General features: G+C 35.9%; 1 protein-coding gene across 6 annotated transcripts in view; it reads left to right on the forward strand.

Annotated features, from left to right (window-relative positions):
• OstDelta (oligosaccharide transferase delta subunit) overlaps window positions 1-20,568 on the forward strand; it is a 100,206-nt gene that overhangs the window by 559 nt on the left and 79,079 nt on the right. For all 6 annotated transcript variants that reach the window (XR_014131221.1, XR_014131220.1, XM_081755778.1 and 3 more), the window contains exons 2-4: window positions 11,926-12,116; window positions 14,435-14,560; window positions 18,382-18,536. Coding sequence is in view for 4 of the 6 variants with exons in the window: in XM_081755778.1 (XP_081611904.1) it covers window positions 11,926-12,116; window positions 14,435-14,560; window positions 18,382-18,536 (472 nt within the window). In the remaining 2 variants the exon portion in view is untranslated. The remainder of the gene's footprint in view (window positions 1-11,925; window positions 12,117-14,434; window positions 14,561-18,381; window positions 18,537-20,568) is intronic.

A 20,568-nucleotide genomic window follows, 5' to 3' on the forward strand; every position in this document is an offset into this window, starting at 1 on the left:
GTGTAATTATGAATTTAAACTTGAAACTTATACTTTCCAAAATATTCAAAAGCACAAGGTGTCTTCTATAGTTTCTAGCTTGTGCACCTTTGGTGCACGTGGTCCCTGATTCGATTCCTGGTCGGAGAACATTAAAGAAGGTAAACGTATATTGCGGGGGTTCGGATTCCACCTTGAACTGTAGACTGGATATAGTATACATGAAGCTGTATCAGTTCCCGAAGGAGCAGGACGCTCATACTTTTAAGAATTATTCATTGAGTATGTACAAACTTATTAAGGGGGTAACAAAGCGACTTTTATAAATTGACTGATACGAAAATAAAAAGGAACGTACCTGTACTTCATATCTGCATGTGTAGTGCCCTTGTACTTTCTCTAGGACTATGTGTGTGTGTGAAGGGATTTAACGCATATCGCATGTCTTGTGCACATAGATACTTCTTACGGGTTAAATTCCAAAGTTGGGCGTCCGTTTCCAGCAAAATTTTTAAAATTTACAGGAACGATATGGATAATTTGATCGTTTGTGTGTTTGATAAGATATAAGTCTCAAAAAATCTGTTTATTTGTTATATATAAGCGGTTATAAACATGGGACTATACGGCGAGCGGAGGGAACTACTTGGCGCAAGGTAACCGAACAGTTGCATTGTGGAAAAGAAACGAGCATTTATGTTATCAACATGGCGAATGTACAAGGGCAATGAACTAACAGTTCTAACATTTGTGAAGCAATACGTTGATAACGAGCAATTTTTTTTGAAAGTTTGTGAAGAGCACGGATTAATGAACCTAACAACAAATTGTAGAAAGTGTGGAAAGGAGATAACACGAAAAAACGTGGCGAAAGCGGACGCCCAACTTCGGAATAAATGCCCTTCTTACTATTGCACTACGTAGAAAATTTATGGTATTTCATGTAGAAGTGGTAATAGAACACAGAAGAAACTCAGATCAGGGGGTTCTCATGTATACTATTACCCACGGGGTTATTTGGCAGAGAAGTACACTTATAATTTGGTGGCAAGAAAGGCGCGTACATTTCAATGCTTTGTGTTTGAATTTCATCGAATTATACAAAAATAACGTGCACCAGTTGTTGAATTTGTGTGAAAGGCACAATCTACTTAATCTAACATTTGGCTAAACTGCCGCAGATGTTGGCCCCGGATAATAGCCACATGAGCCTCTTTTCTACGTTGTGTTACTACTAGTTCTTCAATGATGACCATTCACTTTGGGTATCTTAGTTTCTCCCCTCTTCTTGCACATGTAAGATCTACAGTGTTACTGACTTACAAGATTGGCTGGTATAAACCATCGTGCTCTTTTACAAACACACACACGCGCAAAATCGGAGGGATTTGGGAGGGGAGGGTTAAACCAAAAAATGAAAAATGTTCATAAAAGTGAAAGTGTTCGTAAAATCTTAATAAAAACACATTTGTGTTTTATGTTTCACTCCCGTTTATTATTTGTATTATATTCAGACCTAAATTCCCCATTCATTACTGAGAGAGATTATACTACAAAAGCAACTTTATTTTGCAGGGTGTCTATCGGGCACGAAATCAGAAAACGGTCATGAAAATCACGAAATTTAGCTTTTGGGTCATGATTTTTTTTTTAACTGTACGTACAAATGTAAGTACAGATTAAAAAAAAAAGTTCTATAAAACGTCAAAGTTCAATACCAAAAATGTCTAGTCTGCTTTAGACGCTACTAAATCGCAAGCAAAGTAAGTTTCTATCGCATGGATGAAAATTCGGCCTAAGTCGCACTCAAATTCGCTCTTGAAAATATTAGAAATTTTTGATTTGATAAAGAAAAGGTCACGAAATTTCATTTTGGAATTTTAGTGGACACCCTGATTTGTTTTATAAGTTTATGAATGTTTCATTAGTGATTTGGTAATAATTTATTATTGTTATGCAATTGCAATGAAAGCGAAATTCTAAATATTGTTTCGTTTTAATAATGTTTACTATTGATAAAATACATCCAAATACCGTACTTTGGGGGGGGGGAGGGAAGCATACATACCCCCACAAGAGGCATTTATTGAAATCAGATGTATTTGGTATGTATTTATGTATAAATGGGTCAGTGCCAACGTTGGCTCAATTGTCTTGATTCACTTTCCTCACTGATATGCAAATTAAATCATTGTATTCCTCTAGCTTGGACTAATAAAAGTTGTAGAGAACTAACGTCGACTAAATTAATTCTTGTGTACTTTGCAGTATTTTGAAATTGTTTATGTATAATTCTACATAATGGTTTCTCTTGTGCAACTGTTTCTTTTTGTCCTGGAATGACTCTTGACAATTATATTATCAGGTATGTAAGATCAGTACTTTATATATAATCAATAGTCCTTCGTGAGTGAGTCAGCAGACGTATCGCATTTGTGGCAAATTCCAGTTTCGAATTCAAATGGAGAGCAATTTCTCTTGGATGTAAGCCGAAAAGCGGTTTGGATTCCGCTTTAACCCCTTCAGTGCGTAATTTTCAGATGCGAACCGCTGTAAAAAGTGTAGTTTTTTGGGGGTGAACTTTGGATGTTGATTCTACATCTGTTTCAAAATCACTTACATCAGAATCGCTAATTAATAATTCTTGCTCGATTTCAGCATCGTTGAAATATCGTTTTGAAGCCATTACTGTGCTGTCTGGTCTCAAACAAAACAAAGAATGAAAACTGTATTTGACGAAGCCCAAACTCTTATTTTAATTTTTCTTTTTCCTCTTCTTTTAATTAAGCAACAATTGAAACCAGCTGAGCGCAAACTAGTTAAATATTGTCGGGATAACATTACTCATATTATAGGCAAGTATATTTGCCATACGCAATACAAAATAGCCAAAGCAAAATGAATGCGTATATATACGCCACCCACACTGAAGGAGTTAAGCTTATGTGGCCCTTTTCAGCATAACCCGGTTGTTGCATAATAATACCAAGGCGAAACAAACTTATTTCTGTCCATATGTGATATAAATACATAGAGCAAAATATTTTTAAAAAAGTTTTTTTCTTTTTCTTTTTAAATAGAAACCATGGTTTTTGCCAACCCTGCTGGCTTCACAAAATATGGCTCAGCGAGCGAAGGGGGTTAGAAACCCTTCAGGGCTCGTTGTTTTCTGCCTTTATCACAATTTAGACAAAAACAAGGTACTTCGTTGTGGATCCATGAAACGAGTGAGGGAGATTCTAAATGTCATCCTTCATTTGTTATCTTCATGCTGACATTTCTTCTGATTCTGTTAATTGTGTATTTTGGGGGCCGCCATCTGCGGAAGTTAACCTCTATTTTCTGCCGTCCTAAGCGAAAAGACCTTAACTCCACGTTTTTCGAAAATAGAGAAATTTTTGTGAATGTTCGTAGTACAATTCTGTATCTATTTAAAGTGAAATTGCTGTGGTTTGACCAATAGGTAGGGGGTAATGACGCCATGAGTGTTTACCTTATGTTCGAAACTGTAACTGAAAGTAAGCAAAAAGACCTTAAGTTGCAATTCATAAGAGTGATTCCATTTCAAATCGTCCAGGGTGGTCCACACGACTGTCTGATTTAGCTTATTTTTTAAAATAAGAAACTACATACAAAATTATTAGACCCATATTTTTTCTTTTTGCTGAAAAAAAATAAAATTATTCGATATACAGCCTTCCAAAATGGCTGTCCTCCTCTCGGATTGCTCGAAAAACTGAAAAAAACATGTCAGATTAAATTTATTGTAGAGAAACGGGTGTACTTAGTAACATAATCGCAATAGCAGGAAGAGTATAAAGTTGTATGTTTCGGTTGAGGACCAAAATTAGTTTATTGGCCCAATAGGAATCGCGCAATTCACTCGCAATGTTGCCATCTTTGGTGAAATTTTTGCTAACTTCAAACATTTATTTTTCCGTCCTCACGAGCAATATCAACCATCTGCTTCTAGCATCGAAATCTACTCCGTAAGGTTTCTTGAAATTGTAAAGGATTTACGTTTCTGATTATTACATCCCACGTTATAGCATGATGAAAAGCTGAAAATTTCATTAAGACGCCATGTTTGGACGCCATTTTCTCAAAAACCTTTTAAAAATCTGAATTCTTTACATGTATTGGAGAAGTACCTAAGTATTGAATATCCGTTAATCGTTCATGCGGCTGTAGCCCCTAACATTCGCAATTAATTATTGAAATTTCGAGTTTTGAGCTTGAAATGTAAATAATTCCTATGGGCATTTAAGTCCTATACACAAGGTGATTTGAAAGGGAATATGAAAATTTTGAGAGATGAATCCTGACATCAAATCCAGTAGGAAAGTTCCGATAAACATGAGTCGAATTCCGCTTAGTTTTCGAGTTAGTGTTTCCAACTCGGGACCCAAAATCGGTTCGGGGCAATAGCATATAAAATATGTATTTCGCGTTAAATCAGAAACTGTGTTAAAGCTTGGATAAAGTTCAGAAAGTTGCTTTGTATCAATATGATGATTTTTACGTGCGTTGCAATTCGGTTGTCAGTGTTGCCAACTTGGTAGAGTTTTTGTTTCCAAATGACACTACGTGGTTTTTATTTGATATTTGGTATTCATTAATGATAGGAAACATCACATGAAGCACAATTGTCCCCACATCACCACAGTTTTCGAAAACTTACTTGTATTTCATTAAAAGGTTTTATCTCGTGCGTTATTTATAGTTTGTGTGATTCAGTGTCGTGAACATCGTCTTAGTGTTCTCTGGAACCATAAAATGGTTTTCACTGGTAGCATGACGTTGTAGTGCACTAGGTAAGTGTCTGTGTGAATAACAATGGGGAAGTCCTATTACAGTAAGGACCGTATTAAATGCTTTGATTATGCTAAAAGCCATAAGAGGATTGTGCACAGAAAGAATTCTAGACAAAAAATTTATCTTGCTGTAAAATATATGGATTGCGTACAACGTGTCAGCCCATACGTACTATTAGGGGAGGATGATTATTTGTGTCCTGTACACAAGGCGATTTGAAAGACAGTACGAAAAATTTTGAGAGGTGAATCCTTCACCGTAGTCTGTTTCACCGATAACGGCTGTTTTAATGGCAACACATACATGTTTAGCAAGTTAACTGTCTGGTTAATGGTTTCCAAATCTACATTCAGAGGAGCAAATTCTTTATCTTGCTGGTGCATAATTTCATATTTACATCTTCTTTCGTGGTCACCAATATCTCACATACATTCACGTAGTTCACGGTAAATATTCAAAGCACCCTTCACACAAATAATCATCCTCTCCTAATACTAATTTTTAGGCAGACGCGCTGTACGCAGTACATATATTTTACCGCAAGATAAAATTTTTGTCAAGAATTCTTTCTGCACACAATTGTCTTATGCCTTTTAGAATAATCAACACATTTAATACTGTCCTTACTGTAATAGAACTTCTCCATTGTTATTCACACAAACACTGTGACTAAAGTTCATTCAACGCACCTTCTGATCCTGATGTAAACATTGTAGAATGGTATTACTCCGCCAGTCATCGGATGATTGGCTATCAGTCACCGCTTTTTTCGAGAAGCACGTGCTTGTACCCTGTCGGCGTTTTGCATATTCCCCGCACGCAGCTATATTGTAAACTGTGATTCGCGCATAAGGTGGGCCAAACCCAGTTTCTACGCATGCGTATTCTCTTTTATTGCATTAATTAAATTTAGTTCTTAGATAGTGTTGTTTCTGTTATTTTACTGTAAGTAAATTGTATTTCTGGTAATGAGTCTTATAAGCAACGAAAACGTTGAAAAACAGCTTACTTGACAATGGACTATTTTCTTTTGCCGCATGGATGCGGCAAGGCTCTTTAACCAATAAAATGAAACAATCACCACGTGTATTTGTTTACATGAGGTACTGAACGTTCCTTGAATGAACTATAGTGCCCTACAATGTCATGTTACCAGTGAAAACTATTTTCATGGTTCCAGAGAACACTATGACGATGTTCACGACACCGAACCACGTAATAAGCTGTTTCGTGGTTGCAGCAGAACTCCTTGAACAAGTTTGAACTTGTTTTGCAATAATAAAAAATAAACTTTCTTCTTCGTCTTATTATTATTATTACAACTGAGAGAGACGTCGTTTTTATTCGACATTTTGGTTTTACTAATGATGGCAAACATCAAGTGAAACTCACACTTAATGTTGCAAACTATAAATAACGCACGAGATTAACCTTTTAATGAAATACATGTAAGTTTTCGAAAACTGTGGTGATGTGGGGACAATTGTGCTTCATGTGATGTTTGCAATCATCAATGAATACCAAATATCAAATAAAAACCACGTAGTGTCATTTGGAAACAAATAAAAGTTATCAAGTTGGCAAAAGTGCCAACCGAATTGCAACGCACGTAAAAATTATATTGATACAAATCAACATTCTTAACTTCATAACTTTAGCACATAGTTCTGATTTAACAAGAAATTTGTTTTATTTTCCATTGTCGCAAGCCGATTTTGGGTACGGAGTTGGAAACCCTGAACTCGAAAACGATGCGGAATTCGACTCATGTTTATAGGAACTTGATTTGATGTCAGGATTCATCTCTCAAAATTTTCATATTCCCTTTCAAATCGCCGTGTGTATAGGACCTAAATGCCCATAGGAAATATTTAAATTTCAAGCTCAAAACTCGAAATTACAATAATTAATTGCGAATGTTAGGGGCTGCAGCCGCATGAACGGTTAACGGATAGTAAATACTTAAGTACTTCTCCAATACATGTAAAAAATTCAGATTTTTAAAAGGTGGAGCTTTTGAGAAAATGGCGTCTTAATGAAATTTTCAGCTTTTCATCATGCTATAACGTGGGATGTAATAATCAGAAACGTAAGTCCATTACATTTTCAAGAGACCTTATGGAGTAGATTTCGATGTTAGAAGCAGATGGTTGATATTGCTCGTGAGGACAGAAAAAAGGATTTTTGAAGTTAGCAAAAATTTCATCAAAGTTGGCAACATTGCGAGTGAATTGCGCGATTCCTATTGGTCCAATAGACGAATTTTGGTCCTCCACCGAAACATACAACTTCATACTCTTCCTGCTATTGCGATTATGTTACTAAGTACACTCATTTCTCTGCAACAAAACTTTTAATTTGACACGTTTTTCAGTTTTTCGAGCAATCCGAGAGGAGGGCAGCCATTTTGAAAGGCTGTATATCGAAGGAAAAATTTTTTCCAGCAGAAAGAAAAAATATGGGTCTAATAATATTGCATGTAGATCCCATATAAAAAAAATAAATGAAATCTGAGACTATTATGGGGACCAATTGTGGTTTGCCTGGACGATTTGAAATGGAATCGGTCATAAACAAAAATATGTAACTGTATTACCACAAATTTTAGATCGTGAAAATATATGTAATAAAGTTTTACTGAAAGACAACAAATTTGAACGTACAGCCTAAGCCAAAACGCGTTTTGCTTATTTTCTGGAAAGTATGTGAAATGGAGATATCGTCTTTTCGCTTAGCAGGGCAGTATTTTTGTACTTTCTTCGATTTTCGTGTAGTTCGGCGGCATAGTTTTTTTTTTTTTTTTTTTTTAATACCTTACGTTTTTCAGGCGTTCTTTTGGTCTTTTGCGATATCGTGATTGCTTCTAAATGCTTCCAAGTAGTGCCATTTTAGTTGGTTCACAAGGATGCCAGTTGCAATAAACTTCGTAAAATTAACCCCGAAAATTAATATAGTACGAATATAGCAGACTGCTTCACGACATACAATTGATCATGGGTTGAATTTTCAGCGAATGTTGTATTCTTGAGCGTCAGTTTTGCATTGATAGACAATACATGTTTGGGTTTAACTTAATGACTCCCTCCAGCACTTCTTCATATGCATCGAGAAGTAAGACTGGTGTAGGTAGCTTAAGATAGGGTAGAGTAGGAGAGGCTTAGATAAGTCTGGACGCCTTTTCAAAAAGTACTTCAGTGTTATTTCTCGTGTCTAGTAGGGATAATAACGAGCAGGCGTTGTAAAATTGACTCACGTACCTTGACAGACAATAAAATGATATGGATTGTTCTCAGTATTCCTAAAATTTATGTTCCTACTGGTCATGACATGTACTTTTCCCGGTACGGAGCCACCGCACTAGAAATCAAATAAACAGTTCGTTTTTAGCAAAATAAATCCTTAGTGGCTTCAAGATTTTTCCCTGTGCAGGTTTACTTTGAGAGCATAACTGTTACAAGTACCGCGTTTTCGTGGTGAACTTGGATGAGAATATCGAAAACGCTGATACCTATTTTCAATACGCACGAGACTGTACCATATTGTCATATAAGTAAAATTGTATCTGTGTTCAGGGCCAGGGCGAAGCTTGTGAGCATACGCGATAGCTCCAGGGTGCGTCTGTAGGCAGCAGACACGTTGACGACGGTAGGTATCCGCGTTAAGCACGTACCAATCTGAGTTAGATTGTCATAAGTAAGGGTCATTCCATAAGTAAGTGATCGATTCCAAAGGTGGTCTCAGCTCGACCATTTCACAGGTTAATGTAATTTGGTCTGTTAGGTGTCTTAGTTGGATGTCTTAAAGTTAGTTGAATGTCTTTTGGTTGCATTGGTGTGATCTCTCAAAAGATTTATTCATGTGGATTAAATTCAGTTACCACTGTTTAGCTAGATCAAAGATACACTTCTAAAGTTAGTTAAAATCTCGTAGATGCATTTTTTTGGTATCTTTGAGGTACAATCTCAACTGTACCCTCTCCAATCTTTTCTTGCCACGACTGGATAAAGCATGCTTCGAGCTAGAAACTATATAGGCCTACCTCTAGTTTGATTTTAGAACCTTGTGTATTAATAAACAAGATCTCTCAGAAGGTTTCGAAAGTTATTTACAAAGCGTTGCTAGAACATTGTATTAGGAATTACTTGTTTTACGAACGAATTTATTACTTGTTTTAATTCATCCAAGAGCTTAAAATTCAGAGAATTACTGGCATATATTAGGAATAGTAACGTCAAGCTAGGATCAGACTGCATTTCCAGTGACCATGGCTACTTCGAGCTCGAAATTCATAAAGTCCTGAGTATATGTACATGATCACTATCTGATGTATATTTTGCGTTAACACACGAATAGAGATCGGATGTTTAGGCATTAAAAACCCGGAAAATAGGCAAGTTTAAAAAATAGGCACTAAAATACAGCTCGAAATAATGAACATAAGTATTCAATACAATTAAAAAAATAGATTCAAATCGTAGATAATGTTCAAAGAATATAGAAACATACCTGTTTAATATCTTTTACTGTATGTATATATATATATATATATATATATATATATATATATATATATATATATATATATATATATATATATATATATAGGGGGTAGACAAGGAATCTAAAAACACTTCACACAGGACACGTAAGTTTGGCCCCCCATTGTACAACACGTGTTACGTTTGCCGATCTTTTATTTATTTATTTATTTTTTTTTATTTGTTTCCAATGTGTCATCTGGACCTTCCTCTTCGGTCAGCAGTAACCAGTTCACCTGTGAGTGTCGTGGTGTGAAAGTGGTGCGGTAAAATGGGCGACCTGACAGACTTCGAAAGAGGCATGCTCGTTAGCGCCCGTCTGGTTGGAGCTACAGTGGCGAACATTGTGGGGGTATCGAAAGGCACTGTGCCCAATGTCACGAGGGCATACACAATTCATGGGCAAACGACGTCTGCAAAGCAGTTGTCGAAAGACAATCCTGTCAGATAGGGACCGAAGGGCATTAAAACGGATTGTAGCAGCTAAAAGGAAGACCACTGCAATGAAAATTACGTCTGAACTCAGAACCAGTTTTCATCGAAAGCAGTGCGACGGGAATTTCATAAAATGAAAATTCATGGCAGGGCCGCTATCGCCAAACCCCTGGGCACAGCAGTAAATGCGAAGAGGTGTATCTAGTGGTGCAAAGACCACAAGGCGTGGACTCATGAGCAGTGGAAACGTGATGTGGTCCGAAGAATCAACCTTCATCTTGTTTCCAATAACCGGTCGTGTTTATGTATGGAGAACTCCGTCGCAGACCTATGATACAGACTGTCTGCTCCCAACTGTAAAGCATGGAGGTGGTTCTGTTTCAGTATGGGCAGTGATATCGTGGTTTTCTGCAGGTTCCATCATAGTCCTGCATGGAATGATGAATGCTAAGGCGTATGAGGCCATTTTGGGGGACCAGGTTCTACCCATGTCCCAAATATTGTTCCTGATGCTAATGGCATCTGCCAAGGTGATTTGGCATCCTGTCGCGCTGCAAAAACTGTGAAATCATGGTTTGAGGAGCATGACCGGGAGCTATCACACCTCCCCTGGGTTCCACAATCACGAGATCTGACATCATTGAGCCTTTGTGGTCTGAGTTAGAAAGGCGTGTTCGGTCTCACTACCCTCCACCAGCATCCCTTAAGGAACTGGAGCATGTTTTGGAGAAACAATGGTACAAAATTCCACACACCACGATTCAGGAGCTGTATACGTCCATTCCACGTCGCATCCAAGCTGTTTTGGACGCGAAAGGAGTGCCCCACACCATACTAGGTATGATTTTCACACTTTTGCAAACGTTTTAATTTTTTTTTGTCTAACCCTATCTATCTATCTATCTATCTATGTACCACGTGCTTGTTTACAAACATCTAATATATGAATGTGTGTATGTTATTAATCTTACATATTTTCCCAATGAAGGACTATTTTGAAGAAAATGCATAGAATGGCAACATTAGGCATTAAAGCAATTATTTAGGTAGGAAGGAGCGAAATAGGCTAAATAAAATTGGCTTAAATCGAAACTATAACCCATGTATATACTTGAAAACGCCGTTTTTGATCATAGGGATTTTGCCTAACATCCGGTCTCTACACATGAAATATAAAAATGTGTCCCATTAGTCACCACAGTAGTTCCATTTCAATTGAACTGTCTGCGGTTTGCAATGGGGTAAAGTATCAGGTTGCAAGAAGTAACGGTTTCATTTCAACATAAACGAAACCGTATGTAGCTTGCATACATTTTTATACATTAATATGAAGAGGTCTTGGTAAAATAGTCTTCCATTTTTTAACTGTGTACTTGTTGGAATTCTGTTCTTTTGTTCAAGTTTAAAACTTACTAGTAATGGTAAAGATCAAGCGTGACCTATTTCCGCCAGCATTTGTTTCTGGTGGATTCCAAAGACATAATGGATCATGAATATATAAACTATTAGCTTGAAACTATGGAAATCAGTGTATTGCCCCTCACCTTCCCTCCCCAGGCAAAACCTGAATTGACTACTGCGGGCACGGAAAATCATTGAGAAGTGTCCTTTCTGCATATAGGAAGATGTAGTAAATATAAAACCGAAAATCTGTATATCGTAGAAGTTGTCCTTTTCCTCTCCAAATATAGATTTAAAAAAATGCTCAGTCACTTGTTTTTTTAATGAATATATGGTGTACTACAGAGCAGACCTCCAACTTAAGCAAATTCCAATATAGAGCACTTTTCGAATAAAGGAAATACTTGTATATTTTATAAATTTTACCCTTCCTTACAAAAGATTTCCTGAAACGTATTCCCTTTTATTTTGAGTTTATATACCGAATTTTACACTCAGGACTGCCAATGTCTTTGTGGGTAGGATTACTATTTAGATGCTTTGATGAGTGCTGATCATCTATCATCATCATCTAAACTACTTGTCATAAAAGTGAAACCTAATCGAATATGGATTGACTGAATTTTTTTTTTCGTATTTATAGTAAATTGTTACTTTGATTTGAGTGTCGAAGTCAGCAATTTATTTGTAAAGGAATTTTTTCTAATATAACCACCTTGTAATTTTTGGTAAGAACTCATTATATTCATCATTTCAGGGTGGCTAATTTGCTTGGGTTTGATTAGCATTTTCGGCCGTGTCTTCTCCATATCATCGTTTTTATCATCTGCGGATAAAGCCAGGCTGAAGCAGGTATTTACAAGTGCACTAGAATTGAAGGAATTAGCTGCAGTGCATTATGCAGTACTTGGTTATAAACTGCTCAAGGAAACTGTTCCCAAATCCCAGGTAAGTTTGTTCCAGGAGATTGTAATTTGTAAGTTTCGGCTATTTTCATCTTAAAAATAATTAATATAAGTTACCTTTTTTGTTGAGAAAAAATTACCACCACGTTGTCTTAACCGAAAACGCCTTAGAGTTCGAGATTTTTACTTTATCTGCAGATTTCTGTTCATAATTGTAATTTCGTTTTGTGCGTTATTTGATTTGGATATAGTAGTTCTAGAATCAGTTTGATCAACATTGGAAGGAAATTGTCCTTGAAGAAATTAGGATGTGTATAGCTCGACAGGCGCGACATAGTGTCTATAAAACTGAAATATTTAAAATTTGTAAGGGAAGGAACTTTTCATTGTATTTATTTACGATAGTTTTTCTAGAACAGGGACGCCGACTATGAAAGCATTCTAGGATCCCCCAGATTTTTTGTGGAGGTGCTCAGCACCCATAAAAGCAAAAATGCAACCCTGCATGTTTACACGGAAGTGAAAAATAATTTTAACCTTGGAACTGGAGGTAAAATTTTCATCAAACGATCAACTGTTTGATGAAATATTTGAGAGAAATTCTGCGCAAAGACTTGAATCTTTGAACTAAAGACAGCTCTGTCATTTCAAATCATCCAAACGAAGTTTCGTATATGCTGGTAGCAGTAAGGTGAAGTGGCTGCCGTAATACAATATTCCGCCAAATGTGAAATGAGATGTCGTACGATTTCTGAAAAGGACAGAATGCAGCTGACATCGATCGGGAATTGTGTGCCATTTATGGACTGACAGTAGTGACTAAAGGAAAGTCAAGCAGTGGTGCAAAGTTTCGGGAAGGGCATTCAAATGATCATGATGCTGAGCGTAGGGGAAGGCCTAGTGTTCAGACCGATGATCTGGTGGAACACGTTAACGGAAAATTGCGATCCAATCGCCGGTTCACAATATCTTAACGCAAAGAGTTTCGAGAGGTATCTGCGAAAACAGTGCTTCAAATTGTAGCAGACAAGCTGGGTTATCACAAATTGTGTGAGATGGGTGCTAAAAATGCTGACAGGCTCACAAAGTGCAAAGAACAACACCTGCACTTTTTTTTTTTTTTTTTTTTTTTTTTTTTTTTTTTTTTTTGCACGCTTGGGGATGGATTGGGATGACCTCACATAGTGACGGTAGATGAAACCTGGATATATCGAATCGGAGCAGCAGTCAATGCAATTGTGCCACTTTGGTTCTCCTAAAGCGAAGAAATTCATGCACACTTCACAAAATCATGGCAACCGTGTTTTGGGATCAAAAGCGTGTAATTCTTGTGGATTTTTTAAAACCAGGATGAACAATTACAGCAGGTATGTATTGACAAATATTGAATAATCTGCGACATGCCATTCAAAGTCGGCGGAAAGAAATGTTATGCTCTGGAATTCTTGTGGCCCATGACAACGCCCCCGCTCCCCACACACAGTTGCTCGTACTATCGAGACAATTCGAAGATTTCGATGGGAACTATTTAGTTATTCCCCTTACAGGCCCGATTTTACCGCCAGCGATTTCTTTCCTTTACATCACTTGAAAAAGTGGCTTCCATCGAAGAGTTCCAACGGCAGTGAAGTGGTCAGGATATCAGTTCTAAACTGGCTGCACATTCAGGTGGAAGACCTTTACACAGAAAATATACGAAAGCTTTTACCACGCTACTAGAAATGTCTGGAGATTTATGGTGATTACGTCAAAAAACAAAGTATATACTTGTACATCAATCACAATAAATTTCTTCTATCATTTTCTTTTTTAGTATCGACTTATATACGCACCTCGTATTTAATGAACTTCGCTTTCTTTTTTAAAAGTTATATATCCGAAGGTTAGTTTTAGACTGAATTAGAGAACTCACTTTAATTTTCAAAATCCAACGTTACTGATCTAGAATATATACCTTGCATTTGATGATTCCAATGGTTTATTCTAGATATAAAATTATTTCGTTTCACACAAGATCAATTTGTTTGTACGGTGTTTATTACGGGGAGGGACTATTCTAATCGCTGAAAGTGGGGACTTGAACCCAGTTTTTTTTTTTCATTACTTAAATCAGCAAGTATTGCATTGGAAAGACCATAGATTTAAACATGCTTTCAAGCTTGTTGTATTCTAATGAGTTTTTCTGTTAATGTATTAAACGACATATCGTAAGGGAATAAAATTTAATTTTTCCTTAAAGACTTTAATATTTTGATTTTTGCAAGAGAATTCCACTAACAGTAGGGCGCAAGACTTGCCACCTTGTTTTAGATGAATGTTTCTTTTCACTTTTACAAATTTTATTTTTTTCTTTCATTTCAGGATGTATGCAAATATCTCCAGAGTAATATAAAAGACAATTCTAATGCAGAAACTTTGTATTATATTGTAAATGCGCAAAAGGCGCTAGCAAACTGTGCATTTAATTTACCTGAAAGCGCTGTCAAGGTAAGTTTACAAAATATTATCATTAGTTTAAATGGAGTGTAGATTAATTATTGATTAGAATAGTTTTAATTGATTTCCTGTATGATTAGAACTTGACATTGATGAACTCATATAGTGTAATTAGAAAGGGAATATCACAGAATAGTTAGCACAAAAGATTGAGAGCTCATTATGAGAATGAAATAAGCTTAACTATTAAAGAAAAAAACAAATTTAACAGATTTTAAAAGAAAGAAAAATATAGATTTCTGAATTCAATCAGTTTGTCATGTTCTGGGTGGGTATGTTCTCACGTGCACTTTTTTTGTTTGAGTATACTTTCCCGGTAGTCCTACATAAAGTTCCTTAGGACATGATTGTAGTCTTCGGAGCTATACCATGAAACACCTCAACGAGTGCAGTAACTCGGTTAGTTTTTATTATTATTATTAAACAAAAGCCCTATCAATTATCAATATTCGCTTATATGTTCCCTCTTGACAGAATTACCATCTATAGTTATTTCGATACCGATTCACCCAAACTGACGTGGGTTGTAGGTAAACTTGTTGTTTTAAGAAATAATTCTTCAAATCAGACCATCACGGTAGAAGTTCTGTTTAAAGAATTTGATGGGTAGTATAAACGATCTGAATCCAAGTGTTTCAAAGGTTCCAAGATCGACTTCGAATTATTCTGGCCATCGTAACTAAAACCATTCTATGTTCAAAAGATCGAGAAAAATTTGTTTCACATAAGTCCAAAGTGACAAGAATATTTTCCAGGGAATATTTGGCACCAATATGACGGGACAGGTCTTCCAATTAGGATTCCTTTGATATTGTTACATTGAAATTCACGTGTCAAATCAAGCAACTATAAGAAAATTTCCTGGTAATATTTCAGTGTAAAACTCGAGAACCATTGTGCTATGTGCTTATTCTAGCACAGTTTATTCCATTCAAAGCAGACAATAGACTAAAATTGTGCGTCTACTGGTGATCTTCATTTGGTTTTTGTTACAATATTGTAAAATATGGTTACAATTAACTCTCCTTCGACCGCAACTGATTCAGTTTCAAATGTTTCTTGCGATCGGCGGAGGTTGGTCCTCTTGATATAACTGGTTAAGCCCCTTTTTCAATCGCTTTCAGAATAACCAAAGTTAAGTGTTAGAATTGATCATTCGAAAGAAAAAGTCCCAGCGGGATTCTTGGCTGGGTGGCAGCCTCATACGTATTAGACATAAAGCAAGAACTGGGAAATTTGGCCCCATATATAATACGCGCCATGAGTGTAACGGGTCAAGAATAGTATGAGTAACTACATGTACTTGAACACACATTTCATAAAATTATCCCACTGTCGTTGACAACGTCTATTAAGAATTACAAGATTACGTATAAAAGGTAATTTCTGGATGGAAGGATTAATTAAACGTTTGAATAACTAATATTTTCATATTATGATACCTTCGATACAACAAGGATTACATATGTAAAGAAACTTAAATGAAAAAATAAAATTTTGAGTTTAACGTCCCACGTTATGCCGGCTAGGCTAAAGGAGACGGTGATGAGAAATGAATGAAATGGTGGAATGAAGAAAGTGGGAGGGAATGGGAGAACTCAAGGAAACCCACGCACACGGTGTTCGTCCACCACAAAGTTCAACTTGGCGGGAGCAGGGTTTGAACCTGGGACCCCATGCACTCGAGGTGAACGATCTTACCACTGAGCCACCGCGGCCCCAGAAACTTAAATGTTCCAATTATTATTTCAACCTAAAATTATACTGGCTTTTTAACTAATAAATATTTAGTAAACATTTTTTTTTTCTTTGTAATTATTAGGTTTATGGATTAATATTTGATATCCTTGCTCTTATAATTTCCACTTGATCACTGAAATGACTGTTAAAAAAAAGTGATTTTTTGTTACCACTTCAGTCTTCCTGGATAGTCAGAGGCAAGGTGTGGACGAATTCCACAGTTCCATTGTAGAAACATCCAATGGTTACTTCTTTCCATATATATTCGTTGGGCAATGTATAAATCCATCAAAATCCAAAGTAGATAGAATTGGACTTAAACGATGCACAGAACAAACTGATTAAATGGCACACTGAAAAGGAAATAATGTGTTTTATTCCTGTTCCGTTTTAGAAACTTCCTCTAAATAACTTAAAAAACACTGTACCATTATTATATTGGCTATCAATAAGGCACAAATTGACAGTATTCGTTTAGTACGATTTAACTTTTATGGGTAGAATTGATAATATTCACTACAATAAGTTCGAATTCTTGTTCTTGCCAAGCAAATATGTACTTCGTGAAATTTATTATTAAATTTATTACAACGAAACTCGCAACAGTTTAGTTGCGCAAACAATTTAAATGCGAGAATAAGAATACATCGTCACTTCATGAGTGAAGTCTTTTCGTTAGACAAAGGGTGCAGAATGCAAGCTTTCGGTTGCGTATGAAATGTTAAATGACAAAGACGTTGCAATTTTCATTGTCCGTGAAATCTCTGAGATTTCAATATCCTGTTTCTTACAGGACTGAATATACAAAATATTATAACTATTCCCTGTTCAGCGTAAGCTCTAAACTCCGATAAACAAAATATTTGTATCCTTCTGCTTGTCACAAACACGATTGGCTAGTGATGTATCACTCCCACTCTACGGGGAGGAGCAAATTACACAAGTGCATTTTGACAATATTGTCTCGTGTTGTCCAAATACTTACACCAGCAGCAGAAAAGAAGGGAAAAAACTCGAAAGATAAAGAATATATATATATATATATATATATATATTTAGTTATTTATTTGAATTTCGCTGGTATACAGTTATTGCTTAGTGAGTAAAGGTTACCTTGGTGTTTCACCACAGCACTCGTTGAACCGGGATTCATATCAGCCATCTTTCAGACTTAAAAGCAGAACACGCCTTCACAGTTGAATTGGCGCCATAATTACTGCGCATGCGTAGTGTTTATTTCTATTGTTTCATTAGCCACACTCGATTGCAGCATTATTAGATAATCCGTACTATATTTTTGTCATTTATAATAATTTAGCAGTTTTATATGGAGCTTCATAGTGAACGTAATAATCAAATTATATGAACTATTTTGCGGAGGAGTACAAGCGTCGGTAGGCCAACAGCAAATCAGCAAGATTTAGTTTCACGTGGCTTTGTTTATCGCAGTTTAGAGCTTAGGCCGAACAGGGTTTACTACGAGCACCCGTGCGTGAATGTCGCAGTTCTTAGGTTAAAACCGTACTTAACAAAAGCGTGTTATTAGTCCTACACAGAAATTATGAAAATCTGTGGGAGATATAAAATTGAGAAACACATTGCGCCCTTATCTCCAACAACGAATTGCATTGCGCTTGACAGAGAATTAAACCGTTGTTGTAATAATAAAGAATACCATACATAGTTAATCCTATGAGACTGTGTGTTAGATTACACTTCTTCAATCTTTGAAGGTAATTTAGTTTCTAATGTTCTGTTCACGGTTGGTTTTGCTTTTCCAGAGGTGTTCGTAGTGTGGCAGTACCTCGCTGATGTTTATGGAGTAATCAGTTCAGCTTAGTGGCGTGAAATGTTACTATGTGCGAATAATTTATTACATATTGATACTTGTACTGTAGGAAGATGCAAACTGTCAGTGAAAAGAATGTCTTTAATTTTTTCTGCATTAAGTTAAATTTCTAAAGGTCATTGTTTCGAACTAAATATTTTCAATAAAATAAGTTGAACTTTACTAATGATGATAGTATTTTAAAAAAATCCTTCATTACTGTGTATTTTTTGTTTATATGCAGACATTGACAGCATCTGTGAATAATGAAGCTGTTCCAGTACCAGAACTGTTTTATTCTGTTCATGCTTTAAAAGCTCTTGGTCAGCAAATAGCAGGGGCTGGAAAAGTAGTGAAAAATTTACAAGCTGCTTTGAAGAAGGATGATAGTCTGGTCAAGTAAGTGCATCTTTGTCATATTCTCTTTCCTCTAGAGTTCAGGTGCGAATGTATATTTGTATTCTGTCCGTGAGTTACCTTTCGAAATATCGAGTAAGAACGGATTCACCCATTTCTTCCAAACTGTTTTGCATAAGTGCTGGAACCCACAATAGAACGGCTGTATCCATTCCTGCTGGTCTAAAGGCTAAGCACGTAGTCCCGGGTGCAGTTCCCGGTGAAGAGCAAATAAATAATAATTTCAGTCATTCACGTTTATTGATCATCCGTTTTTAGTCTAAAAGTCATAATTGTAGGACATAAAACTAACTAATTAAAGAAGAAAACAAATAATTTTTAATGTGATTTAAACTACTCACTGAGCTAAACAATACGTTTATTGTAAAAAAATATTAACGTGTAACAGTTTCGCCAACTATCCACTTTGGCTTCATCACAGTAATTTAACTTTTAAGAACGGCAGTTTGTCCATCTGTCATATCAAAAACAGTAAGAGAGATTGGGAGAAGCGTTTATTATTATTATTATTATTATTATTATTATTACTACTACTACTACTACTACTACTACTACTACTACTACTACTACTACTACTACTACTACTACTACTACTACTACTACTACTACTACTACTACTACTACTACTACTACTACTACTACTACTACTACTACTACTACTACTACTACTACTACTACTACTACTACTACTACTACTACTACTACTACTACTACTACTACTACTACTACTACTACTACTACTACTACTACTACTACTACTACTACTACTACTACTACTACTACTACTACTACTACTACTACTACTACTACTACTACTACTACTACTACTACTACTACTACTACTACTACTACTACTACTACTACTACTACTACTATTATTATTATTATTATTATTATTATTATTATTATTTTTTTTTAATTATCGATTGAGCGTCTCAAAAATAGGTTCCATCTCCTTTAACTCTGTTGAAACCAAAAGTGGTAAACTCATCCATTTCCGAATTTAATTTTAATGGTAAACAGAATGGTGCATCAGGTCTAATCCTAATAATATATAGTCATGTTAATAAATGTCGCAGCTGTGCTGTCGTTTGCCTACCTGCGACAACTGTTATCATTTGTTTGCTCAGGAATTTCTCTTTATGCTTATGGTTTCGAACTTATAGTTAGAAAACTATACTAGAAGGAATTCGAACGAGTTAGAATTTATAATAAAGTTTTATTTTGTTTTAAAAGGTGAGGGTTATTTTGAAGTAAGTTTGTGCTTTTAATTACCAGTTTTGTATGTTAAACTGTGCAGAACACTTAGCTGGTTTAAAACTAGTCACCGTAGAGGAAATAAGGTAGTAGACAGCGATCAGTTTTCTGCAGTTGCTTCAGCATCCCTGGAGTACAGTTCATCTTTACCAAAACTAGAAGTGGTAAAAAGAATCTTCCAGTTTTAACATTTTATAGAGCAGGGCGGTAAGAGAAAGAGAATACTTTCTAGCTTCAACGTCCCAAGTAGTAGTTTCATCTCGATCTTTATCCCTGCATCCAAATCGGAAGTGTTGGTTCAGCACTGAGCGTCATAGTAGAAATAGTAGTAAAAAAAAGTTTCTTGAAAAAATAGATTCAGTACAACAACAATACTATGTTCCATCGACTTTATTCCTTTAATTTAACTAAAACTTAAAGAAATTAATACGACTTCTGGTTTCATATTGATCATAGAGGAAAAATTAGAGAAAGCGAAAAATGACTCTTTGATATGGAGTTATCATTCCAAGTATGTTTCATCTCCGATCTTGTATTTTTAGATCTGCTACTTTGTTTCAGCTTGAGTTCGCTTAGGTTGGAAGATTTACGTTAGTTTCACAGTGTTAAACAAAATTCACTTGGCCTTGGTGTGTAATTATTTCTTAATATCAAGTTGATCTGAACATTTGACTGGCAGGAAATAAAGCATTTACATTATTACTGGTTAACGTCCAAATATTAATGTTGGTTAAAAGTAAGTATTTTGTCAGAATTA

This window comes from Thermobia domestica, chromosome 4 (assembly GCF_964235325.1).
Source record: "Thermobia domestica chromosome 4, izTheDome1.hap1.1, whole genome shotgun sequence".
Classification (NCBI taxonomy): domain Eukaryota; kingdom Metazoa; phylum Arthropoda; class Insecta; order Zygentoma; family Lepismatidae; genus Thermobia; species Thermobia domestica.